The sequence below is a fragment of the Patiria miniata genome, unplaced genomic scaffold (assembly GCF_015706575.1).
Source record: "Patiria miniata isolate m_02_andy unplaced genomic scaffold, ASM1570657v1 HiC_scaffold_25, whole genome shotgun sequence".
Taxonomy (NCBI): Eukaryota; Metazoa; Echinodermata; class Asteroidea; order Valvatida; family Asterinidae; genus Patiria; species Patiria miniata.
In genome coordinates this window covers 4,938,763-4,962,718 of record NW_024037064.1, presented here as the reverse complement: position 1 = coordinate 4,962,718, position 23,956 = coordinate 4,938,763, and the positions used below count along the sequence as shown (strand labels likewise).

The following is a 23,956-nucleotide window of genomic DNA, read 5'->3' as shown; positions in this document are numbered from 1 at the left end:
AATGTCAGTTTTTGAACAGAATGTTGATCATACTTGGAACAAACAAATCTAGTGTCGATCAATACTTTGAAGAGGCTTGCAATGATAAAAACAAGCAAATTGTTCACTTGTACCTATTTTTACATAATCAGAAACACAGAAAAATGTTCGCGTATACAACAATTCCAAGATTGGTCCTGAATGAGCAAACATGACTTTCCTCTGATAAAAATGCGTCATTGGGCAATGCAACATTCTACATGTATATATTATACATGAATTGTTTGACAGTACGAACACTGGTTTAGTATAGTACCTCTCAATATGGACATAGGCCTATAGTTGAATAGTAAACAAAATCCACGTTATACTGTCCTTACACAAAACAGTCAAGGTTAAAGATCTATACAAAAGTTAGCAAACTGGAATCATAATTTTTGCCATTTTATGCATAATTTACATTAATTTACACAAACGATTTGATAATGAATGAAGCACAATCACTCAAAAGAAACGTCTGTTTGGGCACGTGAACTTGTAAGGATTTTGTAATTTGTACAAAGCTGATGAGGCAAATTCTTTTTAGCAAAACTACGTCTCTTTTTCAGGGTTTAATTTTTTGTATCATTCTGTACACTAAATTTTGCACAGCACTGGTCTATGGAAGGGTGTTGTGCAGCCATTTGCATGTGGTCACATTAGTTTGTTGGAATGCCATATTACTACATTGATAAGGTAACAGGGTAGGAGGCCTTTGTCACAAAAGTTGAAGACATCTCACACAACTTTCACCTAAGATGATGCAATACAAGATAATTTCTCAAAAGAAATGGAAAGGAGAGGTGGATTTTCCTGTTTAATTGACGATTAGATTGTGGATTTATAATAGTATTCAGAGGTCACCCAAGATACAAGGTCAATTTAATATCACTTTCAAGTGTCACACAGAATGCTTAGTACAGTGCTAATATGTTTGAAGATTTCAATGAATCATTTTGTACAGGAATTGGTGATTGTCTTTTCACATTGTCTTTTGATTGATTAATTAATTGATGGAATAATTTTTTTTGGGAGGGGTTGGGGTTCAGTAGAATGAAGAACTATGCTTGGTATATTTGTATTCATAATGTATGAGGATTCTGAATACATCTATTTGTATTGAAACCTTTTTGTTGACTTTTCTATTCATTATCGAGCCTCTTATTGCCCTCTGAAAATAAAGTTTTGTTGTTATTGATTGCTGTTATTTTTTTATTTGTTTTTAACTTATTGGGTTTTTTTGGGGGGGAGGGGAGGGGGTTGCAGAGCATTGATTTTACATAAAATGACCCATGATACGTGCTACTTTGTGAACGTGGTGCATTCATAGGGCACAGGGTGGGAGTTATGACTTGGTGGTAGATTATTTAGGCTCGGAAATCTCCCTCTGCTGTTTCCTTCAGGTGAGGGAGGCCTTGACTGACAACTTGTCTGATGAGCTGAGCATCGAGGCCGATGTTATGAAGTCCCAACCGACATAACTTTGGGAAACCTTGGAGATGACCGATGAGAGCCCTCACTGCATCCAAACTGAATGCACTGTCATCAAGGGTAAGCCCTATTAAACCACGCCCAGCAGGAAGGATGCTGATCAGGTCCTTCACATCATCATCGACCAACCTGCACTTTTCGAGGTGCAAGGTGCCAATGGCTGGCAAGATATGGACATCTCGCAACTGTCCATGCAGGTTGATACTATGCAGGTAGAGATAATTAAACCTGCATTCTTCCAGTACCTGCAACACATCAACAACCTCCTCTGGTCTTACTTTTATCATGGACAAACTAGGCATGATTTTTTCTTGCATGCGCAAAAAGCTGTGCGATGCAGGCCCCATGTCAAACAACGACTTTTCCCCAATGTAAAACATAATGTGTAATTGAGCACGGCGCTCTTCTTTCCTCACACCAATTGTTTTCTCTAGGGGACTGAAATCCTCCTTCTCCTCCTCAGACAACATGTAGTGAACAAATATCATCTTAGCCGACTCCATGCTGTCACTCAGAAGAATTTCCCTGAAAAGGTTAAGATCCTGCTTTCTTACATGCATGTAAAAGCCTGTATTTTTAAGTGGTGGAGTGACACGCTTTAAGTAGTAGCTCAGTGATTTCAGGTCTGCATTACTCTCACACTCTACCCTAGTTGGTCTGACAAGTTTGGTAGCCAACTCTTTTGAACCAGATTCACACAATATCAACCGAGCCAATCTCTGCAGCTTCATCTCATCACCTTGCATCTCTTGTATGTGATCCAGAATGAGACCAGCAGCCTGCATGGATCTACCACAACAAAATCTCAGCAGGTATTCCATCGCAAAAACATTTCCTTCTCCAATCTGCTCCAACTGATGACGGAAATTGTTTTCGTCATCTTGTTGTAGCAATTTCACCAGGTGACATGCTGCAAAGTATTCTTGGATGGACTTGTGGGGGAAAGTGACCAGCACTTTTACATCCAGACCACTCGTGAACGTTTCACGTAGAACGAAACCCACACGACAACCCTCAGCTAAGCAAGACGGACAATCCTGAAATTCAGTTTCATTGAACATGAGTCTTTCCCCTCTAGAGTCTAGTAACCCTTGTAATGCAACACGCCCCAAGTCATCAATGATGGGCATCAAGTTTAACATCACCTGATCATCATTCATATCTTTATTGCAGCGCTTGAAAAGAACAACCGCAAACTTTTCGTACAGCTTGGTAATTCTCTCAGGCAATGACTTTTCATTCTTCCAAACAAGGCACAACATCTGGGAAATGATTGGAATTACAGCCATCTCCTTGAGATTTGCATTGTCCTCTAGATGTGAAATCAATGCCTCTCCCATGTCAGAATCATCAGAAAGGTTTAATCTGATATATTGATCTCTGTCTTGTGGTCTGAAGCCACATGTTTCAACCACTGCGTACGGGTTGCTACCCTCCAATACATATTCCATCATGTGTGGTCGAGTAGTTACCAACACAAAACTTTTTGTAAGGACTCTGCTGTGTAAGATATCTTGAACCCTGTACACGCCCTCCTTAGATTGCAAAACATGAGACGGAATTTCATCTAATCCATCCAACAGCAAAGCAATGCGTGATTGCTTACCATCAATGATACGTTGCACTGTTGTTTTGTCCAGTTTTGTGTCAATTGGTAGAATTTGGTCAAATATGGCATCCAAGACACTGTTTGATTGCATTTGCCTCAGCTTAATCCAAAGCACAAGATCGAATCTACCGAGAAGGGGTTCTGAACTGAGTGTGATGCAGGAGTTTACAACTTTCACTAACAGGGTTGTTTTACCCGTCCCGGCCCCACCATAAAGAAGAATCTTGATTTCCTTAACTATTTTCTGATTGAACAAATCATCAACGGATTTGAGAATTATCTTTTGTGCTTCATCCAAAAATATGTTTTGTTTTAGTAATGTGACCAACCTCTCTGATTTCGTTTTGCCTGAAATGTTCTTTCTGAGATTCAGTGGAATAAAGAATTCCTCAATACCCACATTACGTGACTGCAGTGTAGGATGTGCAGGAATAGTTGTTGCAGTTTGCTCATAGTTGTCAATAATTTCCTGTTGCAAATCCTCAAAGGTACCCGATTCCTGGAGTCCGGTGGTTTCTGAAAGAAATCATGAAATTATAATAAGTAACTGATTTGAGAACTGATAAACATGATTCCTTACAATCATTCTTTCAAGCTGCATTAACCCTCTCTACTAATGACGTATGAGTAAACTATTCATTAAGTATACATGAACATGATTCATAACAATTCTCTCAAGCTGCAATTCAACAAATCCGAACAATGTGCATGTCCATTTTTCAACATATTATTTGTTTCTGCAGGCAGCAATTTTTTTTAACTTCATCCATAATGTACTCAATTGGTTAAAGTTTCCAATTACGTGCAGTAAAATGTACACTTGGAAATGTTGCGTGAGGATTGTATCCAAAGTTTGCTTCCAAGCGTGCGTCCCTGAGATCATGATATTGATAAAAGCAGGAAGAAGTTTCGTCTTCAGGGTGTGGACCCACTGATTAGTCCTCAGTGCCTGTTAATTCCAGGGTATATCTAAGGATGCATATAGGACCTACATGTACCTTTCTCAACAGCACCCCCATCCCCCCCCCCAAAAAAAAAAGAGGGCAATGCAAGCTGAACAATACCAAACACGACCAGATTAAAATTTGTTTATCAAAGACTTTATTCTACAGTAAAATGTAGGTTAAGTAAGTTGCGTATGAACACTTTGAGTTAATTACATTTGTCTTTGAATATAGTAATGTCACTTAAATGTGGTGGGTAGGTACGTGTACATGTAGATAGTGCTACTAATTTGCAAATTACAAAAGTGACGTCATGATGACCTCATCACCTAATTCTTTTAATTAATTTTCGAAACCTTTCACATGTTCTTCTGCTAGCAAAATTTGACATAAAATGCAATCAGATTGACATCAAACTACGTACAGGTTGGCCCTAGACAAGTGATGTCATGATGACGTCATCAATGGTCTTATGATGTCACCTTAAAGTTGTCTATTTTACAATTTTTTATCTAGAGAACGTAAGTCCAATTGGGTTGGAACTTTGTATGTTCATGTACATATACAGGTACAGGCACGTGTTAACAGATTAAAACTTGGGGACGTCATGATGACATCATCATGGGTCCAAATACGTTATCCTAAAGGTGCATATTTTAAAGCCCTATATATCTGGAGAACTACAAGAACAGTTAAATAAGTCATGAAACTATGTTCACTACATACATGTGCTAAAACAGTATACCACCCTCCCCCTGCCCCCCCCCCAATACATTAACACTTGATTTAAGATATCTACTTCATCGCATCAAATAAGATTATATTTACCTGGTCCCTCTGACAGCTTGTTGTAAATGATATTTACTTCATTTGAACCAACAATGACAGGGTTCTGGCTACCGCTGATGCTTCCTATGATGGCTTCACTTCTTTGTGGGTAATCTACAATCAAAAGCAAGAATTAAAATATCCTTCAATTCAATTCAATTAAATAATTAGGGAATAACAGTGTGAGCACCCGGTCTTCACTTTTGTGTGACTTTTCTTTTGGCGATATTTCCAAACTTTTTGTGTGTTCATGTTTACATACTCCTTGTTTCCAAAATTACAAAGATGCTCGATTTAGAAACAGTAAATATGTCCCTGTGAGGCGTGTTTACAGAAAATAAATCACATATCCATGCTTTCGTTGTAAACATCCTTAGTATGAACATGTCGTGTTAAGACTTATAACGCGCCCGCAGGCCCCGCATAACAACTACATGTATAGAATGCATACACGCACGGAAGTCTTCACACGATGGTGGTTGAGAGCACGTGTACTGATGTATTATAAAAAGTTACCGAAGGACTGTTGTTTATTTGGTCAATCATGGCTTACATGATGCTGGATCAACGCTGGTTCAGGGGCCATTTATTCACTTGTTTTTGAAGCCTGTCTTTATATCACATGTTAATACACCCCCACGTGATCGAGTCTCGACCAATCAGAAGCTATCAACTCTCCAAGGCATTTATTAATGGTTGATTAAAAACATGTCTGACAGTTAAAAATCGGAAATTTGTACATGTGAACATAATATATGATTTTCAAAAAACAATTATACCAAAACATAATATTACTAAAAACCAAACATTAAAATACTTACATTAAAAATAAAAATACTTTAAAAATGTGCGCAAACCATGTAGCCCTACTTTAAAGGGTTTTTTTAAGAACCAAAAGTTCAATTCAGTTTGTTTATACCGGTATTTAGCCTGTTTACAGATACAAAGAACATTTTTTTCCTTAAAACGATGTTGCATTCGGGTGACGTTATTATCAGATTTGTCTTTCAATTCATAATGTTTTGCAGGCCAAATTTGTGCACCAACAGTTTATTTTCCAAAAATTGTGCTCGAAAAAATCATGAAATTTGCTCTTTGTTGTCAACATCATAATATAGTGTGCTTTGATAATATCCTACTGTTGGCTCTCAGGTACATGTATGTGAAAAACACCATATTTAGGGGTTTTTAAAATATTGTTCAGAGGATGGAATTTGCATGTAAATCAATTTGGTGATGTAAATCAATATTGTGTTTTTGCTCTTTACAGACGTCAGGCGCAGATCCAGGATTTTTTTAGATGGGGGGCACAACTTCGGAGAATTTGCTCCAAGAACTTATACGAGCGTGAAGCCCCTGAAAATTTGTGATTCTAGATGCTCTGTGGTGCAATCTGAGGCGATTCCTGGCCCCTTTACCCCTGAATTCTTTGAGCAAAAGCTTTTAAGATTTTAAGAAGTTACTGTGTACTTCAAAATTGTAAACCATGTATTTTCGTATTCATATTTCTTGCATTGTATTTTGGAAAAAGAATCGAATTGACTTAGTTTGTAAACTGTTGCAACAATGCGTTGGGGCATTTGCACCGAGGACTAATGAGAGCGCGGAGCACAAATGCCTTACGGTGTGGGGTCAGGGGCCCGCTAATAAAGGGCCGCGGGAAATTTTGGATTCAAGATGCTCTGTGGTGCAAATCTGAGGCAATTCCTGGCCCCCTTTTCCCCTATAGCCCTGGGTTAAGTGTAAAATGTTTTAAGATACTTCGGATTTTTTTCACTTTCATTTCGGTTTGCGGTAACACATGTAACATGTAACACATACTCTTGTATTTATAGCCTTTTAAGATTCTTCTGTTCTTCACTTGATAACCATGCATTTCCGTCTGCATATTTATTTTCGTGCATTTTATTTATGAAAAGGAATTGGATAGGCTTATAGTTTGTAAACTGTTGAAAGGATGCGAATAGGGGCTTCTGCCCGAGGACTACTGCGAGCGCGAAGGGCAAATGTCTTACGGCGTGGGGTCCGCGGCCGACGGCGTGGGGTCGGGGCCGGCTTAAGGGCACCGGGAAATTTTTGGATTCTAGATGCTCTGTTGTTTAAAATACACTGTTGCTTTTACAAGCCTTTTAAGTTTTTTCTGTTCTGCACTTGATAATCATGGATTTTTGTCTGCATAATTATTTTCATGCAATTTACTTTTGAAAAGGAATAACTGTATAGACTTCGTTTGTAAACTGATTAAGGATGCTTTCTAATGTTTTGTTTCAAGTTTAAATTGTCAGTGTATCAATAAGAACAAACCGCTTGAACATGTACATGTACATTGAGTTCAAGTTTAAAATTTGTGTAATTTAATCAAACTACCAGTAAAACAGGGGAGTAATTAGGCCTCCATGCACACTGGAACTTCACAGATCTCAATGAAAAGTGAAAAGTCCCATTCGATCCCAAGAGCTCCCCTCTCTGGGCTGACAGGGGGCTGGTCGGCAGTGTGGTCCCCCTTGTTTCAGGGACACTGCAATGCTATATATTGTGCCTAATAGCATCAATGCAAAGGATGGAGGGGAAGGATGCTGTCACTGGGAACCGATATCAGGGCCAGGGGAGTTATAACATGCAGGGTTTACAGACAAATGTTTGTGTCTCACCTGGTCTTGGCTGTAGTTGCGGCGGAGGTTGTTGCGTTGGTTCCTGCTGGGAAGGCTGTCCACTGCCAGACTGAGTCGTTTGTTGATCATCTGGTAGTTGTTGGGTCAGAGCTGCTTGACTGTCTGTTACTGTGGTTACGGTAAGAGCAACCCACAAACCAAATTTGAAGTTCCTAAGTAAAGTATTTCTCAAGCATTCATGCTGACAATACAGCAATTAGTGATCTTGACCTAGCTGTCGGCCCCAAAAGCAACAGGCCTCTTAAGATTATCAAGAACAACAGACAACCCACAAACCAAATTTAAAGCTCCTATGTAATTATTCTCAAGTTATCGCATTGACAAGATTTCTATTGTTTTAGCAATAGTGACCTTGACCTTTGACCTGTCGGTCCCAAAAGCAATAGGCTTCTTAAGAGTACCAAAAACAACCCACGAACCAAATTTCAAGTTCTTTAATAAGTAAAGTATTTCTCAAGTTAACTCGTTGACAAGATTTCTTTTGTTTTAGCAATAGTAACCTTGACCTTTGACCTGTTGGCCCCAAAATTAATAGGCCTATTAAGACTATCCAGAACAATCCACAAACGAAATGTCAAGTTCCTAAGTAAAGTATTTATCAAGTTATCGTGCTGAACAAGTAGGCCATGGATCAGCCTTGGTCAAAAATTTTGGCAACCGGTATCAAATGAGGGTAATAATCGTCATAGCAATTTTTGGCAAGGTATACACCTCCATAGTTGGCAAGGTATACACCTCCATAGTTGGAAAATATGTGACAGCATTGCAGCAGTGCAGCTTTTAATTATTACCCTTTTTCTCAAAATGTCCATCAAAATGCTTGTTACCACTCTAGGGGCGGTATGCCTTGCGCATGCCAACTATAATCAATTATGCCCTGATTTGATACCGACCAAACCCCCATGCTGATGGCCGAAAGGGTTAACGGGGTGTAAATTGAGGATTTTCTTTTGTTCCTCTTCCCTTTTCCTTTGTTTGTACTTTGCAACAGCTCTCATTGGTTTGTACACATTTTCCAACCAAGGAGTCCTCGATTCGGTTTCTGTCCTCGATTCATTGATAATGTTGCGTGTGTCCTTGACTTACACCATATACAAAATAATGCAGTGAAACAGACCAGCAGCCGATTTCACAAAATCTTACGAATTGGCGCAACTCTGCTTGAGCCAAAATTTATTGTGTAAGTTGCGCAACATGACCCATTTCACAAAAGTCACATAGTGCGTAAGTCCACAAGTTGCGCAATAAATTATGATGTTACTTGCACCATCATTTTAGACGGCATAAGTTGTGTCGTAACGACTGAAAATGACATATTTTACCAGCATATCAGGAGTGTCACAGAGCTTGTTATTGCACAACTTATCAAGGTTGATACAAGACGGACAAAATAATTTTCAAAATGGCGGGCTGAGGTGATCCAACGACTGTTTTGCGAACGAAAAAATTCACACACAAACAGCCGTGGTAAATGCTGCTTTTATCCTCGTCCAAGATGCTTAAATTATTTAAAGCATTGTGAAGCTGCGCCAAGCTTTGTGAAATCGATCGTAACTTTATTGCGCAGCTGGGCAACAAATTTGTTGCCTAAGTCTTACTCATGGCACAAGCTGCGCACTTTTTCATGAAATCGACTGCTGCCCACTGTCATGGCACAACCAACAAAGGGTCTATAGTTAAACCAAAATTCAAGATTATATGAAATGCTGTAAAACAAACATTTTTGGGATAAGAAACATTCAATTTACATACCTACATTTGTAATTACCTACATTTGTAATTACCTACATTGGTAATTATGGCAGAGTTTTTGCTTACCGTCACCGAGTCCGATCTCATGAACGCCCGTTGCTTTGACATCGCCCTCACTCAACAGCCTCTCAGCCTCCATATCAGACTTGGCTGCGGACTCGGCTAGATTCACTTCTGCAATGTAGCCTAGTGCAGGGGTGAGATTGTTGGAAAATGAAAAAAATCCACAAAAATTATCAGCAAATAAATGCACTGTGGATCTGCAAACATTTCAACTCATTTGAATACGTGTCCTGAATGACTTCACATTAGCTTCAGTTCGCATTCACATTCACATGTGTGATGCGATCAAACTAAATGAGTCGTTAATTGTCGGCAATTATGATTTTAAGATACAGCCCAAAATAGTTCAGTCAGGGTGAAAATTTCAAAATTGACTTTTTTGTAAAATAAGAAGGCTACATATGTCCTCTTTCATGTCAATTTTTTTTCCGGAGAAAATATCACGATAAAGTATTCAAAACGTGACATTTTTGCTAAGGAGTAACAAATTTATGTCAATAACTTGAAATAAAGCATGTTTATTGTTGTGTAATAAACACTTCAATTTTGAATCGTTTGAGTCTCTGTTTTCTTGTTTCAAATCTGCCTGTGTTCCAAGTCCCATAACTTCTGAATGGAAGGTCCTATTCACATGGGGTTTTCACCAAATATAAACTGAGATACAGCTCTATTCAATAATGTAAAAAAAAACCACAACATTTGATAAGGGCCGACAAATGACTCATTTAGTTGCATCACATGTTTTTGCATTTGGCCTGAAGACTGCTGACCCACCTGCGACTTTACTTTCGTACTTCTCGTCAATCTTGGTGATTTCTTTGTAAGTCGTAACAGCCACCTCGTAATCCTTCAGTCCCTGTTGGGCCTTGCCAAGGTGCACCAATGCCTTGACGTTGTTTGGTTCCAACTGCAAGGCAGTCCGGCAGTCCTCCATTGCCTCTGTAAACTTTCCCAATTTGTTGTAAGCCTTGGGGGGAAATAAGTGAAAAGATGGGATTCAAATTTGCCACACAGTGAACAACGAAGTGATGCGTGTCTCAATAGGATAACATGTGTGACGCCTTGAATTAATCGTCTGCCTTATGTGCAGTACTACAAAAACAAACATGCAGGATGAGTTGGCCCCCCTCCCAAAATGATATGTTTTCCTTTCTTTTTTTCCCCTTTATATGAAAAATTTTCAGGAAATAAATTAAAACGTTGCGTATCTCTCTCACAAGCCATCAGCAACGTTCATGATGTTGCGTATCTCTCACAAACCTTCACCTCCACTTGCCTCTCTCCACCCAGGAGTACACATGTAAATGCGTAAGGGTATTACTTGGGGAGCAACCTACAGTCATGACAATGGACTCATCCAGGGGGAATAGAAATATTCTCAGTCATTTCATGAATACGGAGATCTTGGCTCGTAACGGACTTGACTTGTTTACCTGTGCCCTGTTGGTGTACAGCACCACAAAGTCTTTTAGACGCTCCAGGCCCTGTGTGTAGAGCTCAACGGCTCGTGTGTAATTGCTCTTCTTGAACGCTTGGTTCCCCTGATCTTTCAGAGCCGTCGCCTCTGCTTTACGCTTCTCTGCGGGCTTGTTGGCGTCTGCTTCCAGGGCTTTCATGACATTATCTGAAAAAAAAGTTGATCACACGTTACATAAAAGGATAGAGTTTACTACAGTCATCCCGGTTAACCTTAGGGTAAAAAAAAAGTCTCCGGTTTCTGGTATGGAGCTTGCCCCAAAGTCGTGTGGCGACGCAGGTTTTTTTTTTTACCCCACTTTTTTTTTCAAATGTGGGCTGATATGTTGCAGATGACACTTCGATCCCCTTAAAACTCTCAAAAATATCCTTTAGAGTGGAGCTTGAGGTGACCTCAGTAAGGCCATAAGGCTTGGGAAGTCTGCACCCACTTACGATCTCGACTCGACCTGCCAGGCTGGTCATTAGTCTGCTCTCTTACATACTGCGATAATTGAAATGCATTTTCAGATTCCCCGAGATACACGACCATCGCTCCCTCACTCGGCTTCCAGATGCACAATAACAAAATTACAACACCGTGTGCAAATGGTGCCCAACTAAATTTAGTGCAAAATATATGCGTGCATCATCTGCACTGCTCCAGGATGTCACTGGCTCAGCCTCTACCAATTGACAGTGATTGCTGGAAGATTTGCAGGATTGAGGCATGGTCACCCCTCCAAGGACCACATTATAAAGAAATAATTGAGGATTTTGCAGGATTAAGGCTGTATGCGATTTTTACATGAAGGCAGTTGGAGGATTTTGCAGGACTGAGGTTGCATCTATACTATAATTCCAGGAATCTGTGTGTGTGTGTCTGTCTGTCTGTATTTCGATTATCTCCAGAACCGGGCATTGTATGAAGTTGAAAATCGGCGGGTGTCTTGAACGGGACACCAGAATGTGTAGTGCCAACTTTGAAGTTGTTTGGACGAGCGGTTCTCGAAAAAGCTGCAAAAGAGCAACATTTTCTGAGGCAAACGTGGCAAATTATAGCCTAGACCACCACGCACTGATGTTCTTTTCAATTGTTTACGTCATGTTTTAGGCTAAAGTGCACGTACTCAATATGACGTAAACAATGCAAAAAGGACGGGCACGCGCACGTGCATTGTAGGGCGATACCATATTGTCCAATGTGGGTGAATGGCACTGCATACCATGTTTCCGTATGTACACGTACGTGGTGGCTACACGGGCACATTAGGTGGTCGACTGAGCATCCTTACTGCAGGGCAATACCATTGTCCAGAAGGGGTAAATATCTGCGCTATTATTTTGCAGCTTTTTTGAAAACCACTAGCCTAAACAACTTCAAATTTGGCACAAACTTTGACGTGAGTGCATTCAACCTGTGAAAACATGCAACCAATACCAGCGGCAAAGAAATTTGCCCTTCCCGAACATGCACATTTTAGACGGGCACTGCACTAGTCCTAGCAAAAACCCCTAGGGAGTTAGGATTAATACAAATACTGCAAATACAAATTCTGGTTATGGGCAATTGAATGTCATGTCAGTATTATACAGAGCTTTTAAAAGCTCAGTGAATAAACCTGACAATGTATTTATCGAATCTTTTACATGTACAGCCATTACCTGGTCATGGTCAAGGAGACTAAACAGACTAGGAGTTGTGGATCATTTTTCTAAATTGTTATTTAGGTATAATGGTTTATTGGTTTTGTCACTGATATGTACCTTTCATAATGGTGAAATTGCCGTTAAAGCAAACCAAAAACCTTTGTCCCGACTGTGCATTTACATGTCTGTGTACAGTAAATACAGTGAATACTCCACTTTAGTAATTACACTTTCTGTCATAACTAATATTTTGGCCAAGTATTAACGATCAGTACACTGTACAACAGCACACACAGTAGTCTTGGCCCACGACGCTATTGATCGATAGTGGAGGATGCATATATATACCCTCCAATGTCACAACAATTAGACCGGCAGGCCTATATACATGTACTTGCACTAATTCTTAGCCATTTTGTTTCAGTGGTTTTAACTTTTTCTTTAGTGTTTTTCCCAGGCTTTCCTAAGGAATCAATCAGCGACTGAGAAAAGGTTATATGGCTCGCCCAATGGTTGTAAACGTACGCCCTGGCCTATGTGCGGTGATCGAGCACCATCACTTTATAGGGAACCAATTAGCGATTGAAAAAAATGTTTCATGGCTCACCTGACGGTTGTGGACATTCGCGCTATACGTGCGGTGATCAAGCATGGAGCTATAAAAATGACTATGATTGTTCAAATTTATACAGACAGTCTTATTTACATAAAATGGCCACGCCCCATTGCTACGAAATGACCAAGATATTGGTGAGAGAAAGTATAAAATCAATTATGCAAGTGCGCTACACAACAATGCAACTATCTCTCTTGATCACTGACATCTTGGGCCAAGACTATATACACAGGGGTTTGGCATTGGAACAATAGGCCTTTTCTCACTAGACCAAATCTCGGGGGTGGCCTGGGGCGACATGGAGGTTAAAATAAACCACGTTTCTCACTTGAAATTTTCATCCCTGCGCCACCCCCCAGCCACCCTCAAGATTGCTCATCCCGGGGGCGAGCTCACCCCTGCTTAGGACCAGAGTGGAAAAATCTTATCCCCAGGGCGAGACACTTTCCCCAGGGCAAAAACTTTAGTGTTAAACGAGAAGGGGTGAATTCGCCCCGGGGCGAGCATCAGAGGGTTGAAAAGACTGTAAAGTCTGATGTTATTGCAACAGTTCATCTGAAAATACGGTTAATTGCAAACAATGTGGGTTTTTGGGTGGCTTTTGAACCACAGCAAATCCAACCGTACCATTCAACAACCAATGACTCGATCAATCGTAATCATACTGGAAAAAAATAATTGTAAAAAATCCAATAAAAATGTTGGGAAGTTTACCGGATATTTTGACATGAAAATACACACAGAGTTTTATGCCTTTCTTTCCTTATATTGAGTACTAATAAGTAAGAATAGTGAATTTTGCTCTGTGAAGAGGCATACAAATCAGAAGAATGCAAAATATGGCTAAATAGGTCAGCGAATAGAGCACTTGAACGGTGATTCAGAGGTTGTCTGATCAAATCTCACTCTAGTGAATTTCTATACTAATCTGCTTAAAAACGCTAAGACAAAGAGATACGACTTTTCTCGTCACTGTTGCTTGGCAACAAGCTGTCAAAAAACAAATTCTGATTCTGATTGATTCCTCTGTCTCAGATCAAACTTAGAAATATGGTGACTCACGGGGATGGGTAGCAGGAATGTCTTGCACTGCTGGTGAAGATGCCTTTTCTAAAATTATGAAGAAGAAAAAGTAAAACAGATTAGTCTCCAATCCAGCCACTGTCAACTTTGGAAACCAGTTACAGTCTTTATTTTTCAAAGAGGAGTCTAAGAATCATTGACACATGTGCACTATGATCATTGACTAAACCTGGTTGTAGAAAAAGCAGTTGATTGAAAGAACTGATGAAATTGAAACATAACAGCATGGCTGATCATCAAAATAAATATTACTAATTGTATTTAAAAAAAAACCAAAAAACTATATAGACCATTTGCAAGTTGCGCAATGACAGCAGGCAGGTTTTATTTAAATTTAGTTACAATACAAGCACAAAGTACCTAATCAAGTGTATCCATTGATCTCCATTAGTAAGACTGGATAGGACACGCGTACACTTGCACGCAGTGAAGATTAGGAAAACGTGGACAGAAACAGCTGGGTAGTACAGTGCGGGTTTAATGTTTGCAACCGCGCTTGCGTGACGTGCGCACGCTGCATGGTCTGTGTGTGACGAACGCATTCCAAACTTTCAAACCCTCACCGATGACTACGCATACGAGCACAAGATGGAGGGCGCTGTGTCCTATCCTGTCTTCTTAATGGAGACCAATGAGTGTATCACACAGAAACACACATTTACTTATTCCGTAGTTGTGGGGACTTACACTCGTCGCCACAAGGTATTTGTGGGGACCGAAAATGCTATGGGGACAGCAGAAAGTCCCCATAACTCGGTCCTAATATTTGCCTAACAATAAAAAACTTCGCATAACGCAGTGTATGCCTACCCAGACTTACCCACTGTCATGGCACACCATGCAAAGGGTGTCTTAGGCTTTTATACCTTACCTGAAACTTGGGGCTTCCCATCGTCCACATTTGATTCTGAAAATGAAATATTAAATGTACCTGCATTATAGTCTGGCCGCACTAAATAGTACACTGGGACATTGAGTAGGATTTTCCAACAGCAAAATTTTTAAAGTTTTTGCTTGCACATACCTTTGCTCTGTATGCTTGTTATTCCAAAAAGATCAAGATCAATATCAAAGAAGCTATGAAAGGTAAATCGCAAAGAAGTAACGCTTGTCAAGTAGACAGACACTTTTTTTCTTACCATAATTCAAGGCAAGATGAACAAATTAAGTAAATTCTATTCAAATTATTATTTAATACTGGCATCAATGTAATAATATTGAGTGATCATGCAAGCAAACTTTCCACATCGTTAAGCAATTATAGGGTGGAGGATGCCATAAACATAAATGTCTGTCACTGGGACAGAAGAAAACAGTTTCAATTTTGTTTAATCCATGAAGATCCTTTCTAACAAATGACAATAGTAATTAAAGGCTCTAAACTCCAGTCCATCTTTTGCTCAACTGTTCAATCGTCTGAAGAACTTGACATGAGGAAATACTGAAATCTTCTTTGACATAACGTTTGTTACACAGGCAGACTTTGATTATCATTGTTTTTTTTTAATGGAAGTCCAAGAATCATTCCGTTACCAACTGACGCATGCACACTATGGTCATTGACTAAACCTGGTTGCAGAAAAATACTGGTAGCTGGTACAAAACTCTTGCTACCAATGGGGGCTACCTGAGCAGTATTGCGCTCGGAATGATACATGTACTTGTACATGTTCATACGATGCAGTGTTTGCTCCGATTCCAATTAAGTAAGCAAGTAAGATACCTCGGAATGGTATATACCGGTGCGATACGATGGTTGCTCCAGTTCAAAGTGAGGGAGATACTCGCTGATCATCAATTAAAATTAACATCACTGATCTTATTTGTCAAAAAATACTAAACACAATGTAAATGTATGTAAGGATCTATAACTTACCCAGAACTTGGGCGTGAATATGTATAAGGTAAAGTATACATGTAGGCTTCATAATTTATGCAGAACTTGGGTGTGAATATGAATGAAATATAGTATTAGGCTTTATAACTTACCTGGAACAGTGGGGAGCTCATCATCCAAGTTTGTTTCTGAAAAGAACATAATATTCAATGTACTGCATTTGCCTTTACAGTAAAAATAGCACTGCACTGTGAAAAGAGGCATACAATCAGAAGAACGCAAAATATGGCTTAATAGCTCAGTTAATAGAGCACTGGAATGGGGATTCAGAGGTAACCGTTCAAATCTCACTCTAATTCTTCACTTATCTGCTTAAAAACAAATCAAAGACAAAGAGATACACATTTTCTTGTCTGTGTTGCCTCGCAGCAAGCAGCCAACAAAAAAAAAGAAAATATTCTGATTCTGATTAATTCCTCTGTCTCAGATCAAAATATAAAATATGCTGACTCACTGGGATGGGTAGAAGGAATGTCTTCAACTGCTGGTGAAGATGTCTCTTCTAAAATTATGAAGAAGAAAAAAGTAAAACAGATTAGTCTCCAATCCAGCCACTGTCCACTTTAAAAACCTGTTTACAATCTTTATTTTTCAAAGAGGAGTCTAAGAATCATTGACAAATGTGCACTATGATCATTGACTAAACCTGGTTGTAGAAAAAGTAGTTCATTGATAAACGAAAATAAACAAGCGTTAGATTTTTGATAGAAATGAAATATATCAGCATGGCTGATCATCAAAATATTTGTAAAAAAAAATATATAGACCGTTTGCAAGGTGCGCCATGACAGCGAGTAGGTTTTATTTAAATTTAGTTACAATACAAGCACAAAGTACCTAATCAAGTGTATCACCCAGAAACAAATACCTGCCCACTGTCATGGCGCACCATGCAAAGGGTCTCTTAGGCTCTATAACTTACCTGCAACTTGGGGCTTCCCATCGTCCACATTTGATTCTGAAAATGAAATATTAAATGTACCTGTAAAACGGTCTGTCCATACTAAATGTTTCAACTGCGTATCATTGAGCACGATTTTCCAACAGCAAAATTTTTTAATTTTTTGCTTGCACATACCTTTGCTCTGTATGCTTGTTATTCCAAAAAGATCAAGATCAATATTAAAGAAGCTATGACAGGTAAATCGCAAAGAAGTAACGCTTGTCAAGTAGACAGACACTTTTTTTCCTATCCATAATTGAAGGCAAGATGAACAAATTCAGTAAATTTTATTCAAATTTTATATTATACTGGAATCAATGTTAATATTTAGTGATCATTCAAGCAAACTTTCCACATCGTTAAACAATTATAGGGTGGAGGATGCCATAAACATAATGTCTGTCACTGGGACAGAAGAAAACAGTTTCAATTTTGTTTAATCCATGAAGATCCTTTCTAACAAATGACAATAGTAATTAAAGGCCCTAAACTCCAGTCCATCTTTTGCTCAACTGTTCAATCGTCTGAAGAACTTGACATGAGGAAATACTGAAATCTTCTTTGACATAACGTTTGTTACACAGGCAGACTTTGATTATCATTGTTTTTTTTAATGGAAGTCCAAGAATCATTCCGTTACCAACTGATGCACGCACACTATGGTCATTGACTAAACCTGGTTGCAGAAAAATACTGGTAGCTGGTACAAAACTCTTGCTATCAATGGGGGCTACCTGAGCAGTATTGCGCTCGGAATGATACATGTACTTGTACATGTTCATACGATGCAGTGTTTGCTCCGATTCCAATTAAGTAAGCAAGTAAGATACCTCGGAATGGTATATACCGGTGCGATACGATGGTTCCTCCAGTTCAAAGTGAGGGAGATACTCGCTGATCATCAATTAAAATTAACATCACTGATCTTATTTGTCAAAAAATACTAAACACAATGTAAATGTATGTAAGGATCTATAACTTACCCAGAACTTGGGCGTGAATATGTATAAGGTTAAGTTTAGGCTTCATAATTTATGCAGAACTTGGGCGTGAATATGTATGAGGTATAGAAGAGGCTTTATAACTTACTCGGAACATTGGGGTGCTCATCATCCAAGTTTGTTTCTGAAAAGAAAATAATATTCAATGTACTGCATTTGCCTTTACAGTAAAAATAGCACTGCACTGTGAAAAGAGGCATACAATCAGAAGAACGCAAAATATGGCTTAATAGCTCAGTTAATAGAGCACTGGAATGGGGATTCAGAGGTTACCGTTCAAATCTCACTCTAATTCTTCACTAATCTGCTTAAAAACAAATCAAAGACAAAGAGATACACATTTTCTTGTCTGTGTTGCCTCGCAGCAAGCAGCCAACAAAAAAAAAGAAAATATTCTGATTCTGATTAATTCCTCTGTCTCAGATCAAAATATAAAATATGCTGACTCACTGGGATGGGTAGAAGGAATGTCTTCAACTGCTGGTGAAGATGTCTCTTCTAAAATTATGAAGAAGAAAAAAGTAAAACAGATTAGTCTCCAATCCAGCCACTGTCCACTTTAAAAACCTGTTTACAATCTTTATTTTTCAAAGAGGAGTCTAAGAATCATTGACAAATGTGCACTATGATCATTGACTAAACTTGGTTGTAGAAAAAGTAGTTCATTGATAAACGAAAATAAACAAGCGATAGATTTTTGATAGAAATGAAATATATCAGCATGGCTGATCATCAAAATATTTGTAAAAAAAAATATATAGACCGTTTGCAAGGTGCGCCATGACAGCGAGTAGGTTTTATTTAAATTTAGTTACAATACAAGCACAAAGTACCTAATCAAGTGTATCACCCAGAAACAAATACCTGCCCACTGTCATGGCGCACCATGCAAAGGGTCTCTTAGGCTCTATAACTTACCTGCAACTTGGGGCTTCCCATCGTCCACATTTGATTCTGAAAATGAAATATTAAATGTACCTGTAAAACGGTCTGTCCACACTAAATGTTACAACTTTGATCATTGAGCACGATTTCCAACAGCAAAATTTTTTTAATTTTTTTGCTTGCACATATCTTTGCTCTGTATGCTTGTTAAAGGGAAGATACAACATTTGCAAACATCAACAGATGAAATAGTCAAATTATCACAAAATACCTTACTGGATTGTTAGGGAATGACAGTCTAAAGCATCCTGTACAATCGTGGCTCCTGGTGTGCTGACATTTTCAAGAAAAACTCCATTTTTCCAACACAAACTGGCTTTTTTCAAAAACTGCCCCTAATTTTTCATATTTAGTTATTCCGCAATAGATTACACATCTGTGAAGGGGTACAAGCCAGCTAGACTGATTCTTTCACTTTACAATTCCCCCAGTCTATAAATCGCTCCATTTCATCTTCAGTGGGATCTGGGAGCCAGAGTACAAGAACATGATTGGTTTTCTTAGTTTTTCCAGCATCTACGATCCCATAACGTGAAACAAGTCATTTTTAACAATATTTGCTATAACATACTTATTCTCCAAATCCATTTATTACTGAATATTGCAGCAAAAGCAAAATGTTGTACATTCCCTTTAATCTAGAAAATTCACGATCAAGAAGCTATGAAAGGTACATGTACATCGTAAAGATGTAACGCTCGTCAAGTGGACAGACATTTTTGTTCCTAATAATTTCAAGGCAAGATGAACAAATTTAGTAAATTTTATTCAAATTATTATTTAATACCATCAATGTTAATATTGAGTGATCTTTTAAGCAAACTTTCCACACCCTTAAGAAATTATAGGGTGGAGGATGCCTGGTGAACATAATGTTTGTCACTGGACAGAAGGAAACAGTTTCAATGAGTTTCAAACAGTTTTTTTTAATCGATGAAGATACTTTCTCACAAATAAGAATAGTAATTAAAGGCCCTGTTAACCCAAATCCTTCTTTTGCTCAACTGTTCAATGGTCTGAAGAACTGACATGAGGAAATACTGAAATATTCTCTGACATAACGTTTGTTACCCAGACAGACTTTGATTATCATTGTTTTCCAAGAAGTCCAAGAATCATTCTGTTACCAACTGACGCATGCTGACTAAACCTGGTTGCAGAAAAGTAATGGTAGCTGCGGGCACGCAGGGCAAGGGTTTTGCTTTGTGAAATAGCAGGTAAAAAACTCTTGCTATCAATGGGGGCTACCTCAGCAGCATCGTGCTAGAAATGATACATGTACATGTATACAATGCGGTGTTTGCTCCGATTCCAGTGAGACACCTCGGAACAATGTGAGGGTTGCTCCGGTTCAAAGTGAGTGAGATACTCGCTGATCATCAATTATTCATTGATGATATTTGTCCAAAAAACTACACAGTGTAAATGTATATAAGGATCTACAACTTACCCAGAACTTGGGCGTGAATATGTATGAGGTATAGTATAGGCTTTATAACTTACCCAGAACCTATGTGTGAATATGTACATGTATGAGGTACGCTATTGTAAAGGCTTTATAACTTACCGGTACCTGGAACTTGGGGATGCTCATCATCCAAGTTTGTTTCTGAAAAGACATTTGTATAAAATGTAATTACATTTGTTTATACACTGTAAATAACACTGAAAAGAGGCATTTACAAATTAAGAGAGCACAAACATACATGTAATGGCTAAAAAGGTCAGTTAATAGAGCACTACCATTTTGAATTCAGGAAAAATTGACTGGCATTAGACAGACCAATCACAGGGCACTTTGATTGGTCACCTGGATTGGTGACCAATCAAAGTGCCCTGTGATAGGTCAGGTGACAAATTAACAACAAGGCGTGTGTGACAAGGATGTTTCCTGAATTGAAGGTGAAATTTCTCTTTTCTTCCCGAAGGTATGTGAACCTAACCACTACCATTTGTATTTTCAATTCCCACAGGGGAATCAGGCAGTTTGAGGACAGTTTTGGGGGTGAAATCTGAAGATTTTGATAGGGGGTACGAGTGAAAATGGTCAAAATAGGTTATTGGTATTGACATGTACTCTAAGATCCTAGGACCCTACTCGCCCGACAAGCTCCAAGTGTAAAAAAGGCGATTCGTAGAGTAAAGGCCTATTACTCGGACTACACAATACTCACCCATTATACTAATGAAAATAATTTTTAGTCTGGTCCTCAAGTACTCCACTGCGCACACTGCATTGATGTCTATCAGGTTCTTAACCGCATTGTTTATTAGACTTGTCACCAGTCCATCCATTATTGTAAATTAGGGCCTATAATGTGACCCGTTCTGTCAAAATCAGACTTTTCTGGGCATAAGGTCGAAAATGATATTTTTACATGTTGTTAACATGTTCTTTTTCCTTTTTAAAGGTGGTTTAATTTTTGAAGCCGGTCATTCCTGGGCAGAGTTATGCTATTTTGAAGTTCATTGTGTCGAAAAGTAGAAAACGGAGAAAATGGCCACGAACGTCACAAAACAGTTATTTCTTTAACTGATATACCTTATCAAAATCATCAAAAATAGTATATGTAGAGTTCAAATTAGGGTTTCAAACTTTTTTAATATATTTTAGACATGTGCAGGATTACAAATATGCAAAAATTTGAAAATCGATAAAAATCACCCCCACAGCGTTTTTTGGCCCTATCTCAATTTCAACCTCTGCCCAGAAGCGTCTGCTTTTGACAGAACAGGTCACATATTTCGCCAAAAGTTTTCGGGCAATATTACGAAAACAGAAAACACTGGAAATCCAGAATCCAGAATCCGCATACAATTCCGCAGACGTTAGATCAAAATTCCGGAAATCTGGAAAAATCCGGACAAATCACACCCCTGAATATATGGTGAACTATAAAGTGAGATACTTTGCGTTTATGCTCTACCTGGGAGTAAATTGGTTTGTGTGATGACATACAATAGCTGATGTTGTGAGGGAGTTGAGGTTTCAAGATTTTGTCTGAGCATTTATACATAGACCAGGTGTAAAGCAGATCTCAAATTGCACTACATGTATAGTGCTGATGATTGTCTATCTTCAACAAACCTCTTGGAGCGAATCTACTCTGAGGATTTCCCATTATTGGTCAGACTAGGACCATGTTCCAACACAAGCATACTACTTCCTGCAGATAGATAAAAACAAAACCAAAACCGACAATGAGTGACAACGATCAATGCAGAAAAGACGACAATATACATGTAGCAAAATGGATGCAAGGGCGGATCGGGGGGGGGGGGGGGGGGGGGGGCAACGGGGGCCTTCGTACAACATTATATTTTCCTCAAAAACAAAATTGGTCAAAGTGGTCAGAAATTGCCTCAGATTGCACCACAGAGCATTTAGAATCCAAAAACATTTGGGGCCTCGAACCCTACGCCGTTATTTTGTGATCCACTTTTTTGGGGGACCAAAGTTGGGGGGGGGGGGCACAAAAAATGTGTTCTGGATCCGCCCTTGCATGGATGCTGTGCCCATGATACATGCAGCATTTGTCTGTGAGCAATCCGTTTATTTCACATTGGTATGTTTTAATATGAAGCCATTATGTCTCCGCCATTTTGTATCCATGAGGGTCAGTGCTGGAACTGCTGCACATCCATGACCTCTTGTTATACTCCATTTAATTATTGCACTTCCATACTAGGGTACCCACCGTATTCAAATTAAATGGTAGATTTGCAATATTGCCTAATACCTGTGCTATTTTTATTAGAAAGAAAACAGATCAAATGTAAACCAAGATACAATTTGCTGAAAAGCACCATGTGTATGGCTTAGGAGATGCCTGCCTTGGATAGGCAAGAATTGGCAAGCCTTGCAAACCTAGTCCGGATCAGTCAAAGTCTTAGTCACAAGTGACAGTCAGTCAGTCAGTCAGTTACTTGTAGTTATGATTGCAGCAGACAGGGCAGCAACGGAGATCAAGTCCGTTACTGTTTGGATACAATGACGGAATAGTTGATGCATGAAAAAGTGATTTGGTTTGTGGATTACCAAGAACAATCCACAAACCAAAGTTGAAGTTCATATGTTAAGTATTTCTCAAGTTATCGCGCTGACATGATTTATCCGGACACACACACACACAAACGCACCCACACCCACACCCTCTCAAATTTGTATCCTTGTGGAGACATTCCTTTGTTCTCGTGTAGTAAAGTGTTCAATTTTGAAAGTGAAGTTTTAAAATGCTCTTATTTTAACCAGAATTAGTTTCCTTGGCTGAAATTTGGACTTAATATCCCTTTTCTAAAACTCTTTCATTTGCGACAGATCAACCCACCTTGGAAATTCCTAGTTTTTGAGTAAAACCCATATTTCTATTTCGTGAAAACCTTGTGGAGACCTATTCATGTATAGAAATTGCCCTGTGGAGACCTTTACAATGTTTTGTTCCCTATTGTGTGTGTGTCTCCACAAGGATACAAATTTGTAGTCACCCACACACCCACCCACGGAAGGACAAGGCGGAAACAGTATGCCCCTTCGGCTTCGCTGCGGGGCATAAAAATCATAGGGCCTATCACTAACAATCATACTTAATTTGAACCGGCCAGACAAAAAGTAAACAAACAAAACATTTCAAACCATCCCTTTGACACTCTTCACATCCAGTAATTACACTTAATTACCTGCATGGAGCCAACTTTAAGAGTCCTTTGATAAAAATATCATGTTTTATGTTCTCTTTATGAGTAATAAAATGGACCAATTCCAAGGGCCAGTTGTTTGATAAGTTACTAGTCCATATAAGGCAAGCATGTGACCGTATGATATTAGACAGAGCCTAGGCATGACCAATCCCCCCCCCCCCACGTAGCCACTCCCAATGTGCCTCTGTGACTCATACCTCTCAGTCTCGCAAGCTCAAAATGTTTGAGGAAACTACAGGAAATCAAACAGATTTCACACAGAAATCACAAACCCTGACAATTTGGGTCTTT

At 39.0% G+C, this 23,956-nt stretch overlaps 1 protein-coding gene across 2 annotated transcripts; it reads right to left on the bottom strand.

The window, feature by feature from the left end:
• On the bottom strand, positions 1-22,127 carry LOC119733378. 2 transcript variants are annotated; one of them, XM_038206960.1, is made up of 16 exons: positions 22,056-22,127; positions 20,535-20,576; positions 18,941-18,976; positions 18,473-18,520; positions 18,111-18,146; positions 17,001-17,036; positions 16,533-16,580; positions 16,171-16,206; positions 15,053-15,088; positions 14,161-14,208; positions 10,811-11,001; positions 10,152-10,344; positions 9,381-9,500; positions 7,542-7,670; positions 4,891-5,004; positions 1-3,634 (listed from the first exon to the last, which is right to left on the bottom strand). In XM_038206960.1, the coding sequence occupies exons 1-16, from the start codon at positions 22,087-22,089 to the stop codon at positions 1,386-1,388; spliced, it is 3,396 nt and encodes a 1,131-aa protein (XP_038062888.1). In that variant the 5' UTR covers positions 22,090-22,127; the 3' UTR covers positions 1-1,385. The 2 variants fall into 2 exon arrangements, with proteins under 2 accessions (XP_038062888.1, XP_038062889.1); XM_038206961.1 differs by lacking the exons at positions 16,171-16,206; positions 16,533-16,580; positions 17,001-17,036.
• Between the last annotated feature and the right edge of the window lie 1,829 nt (positions 22,128-23,956).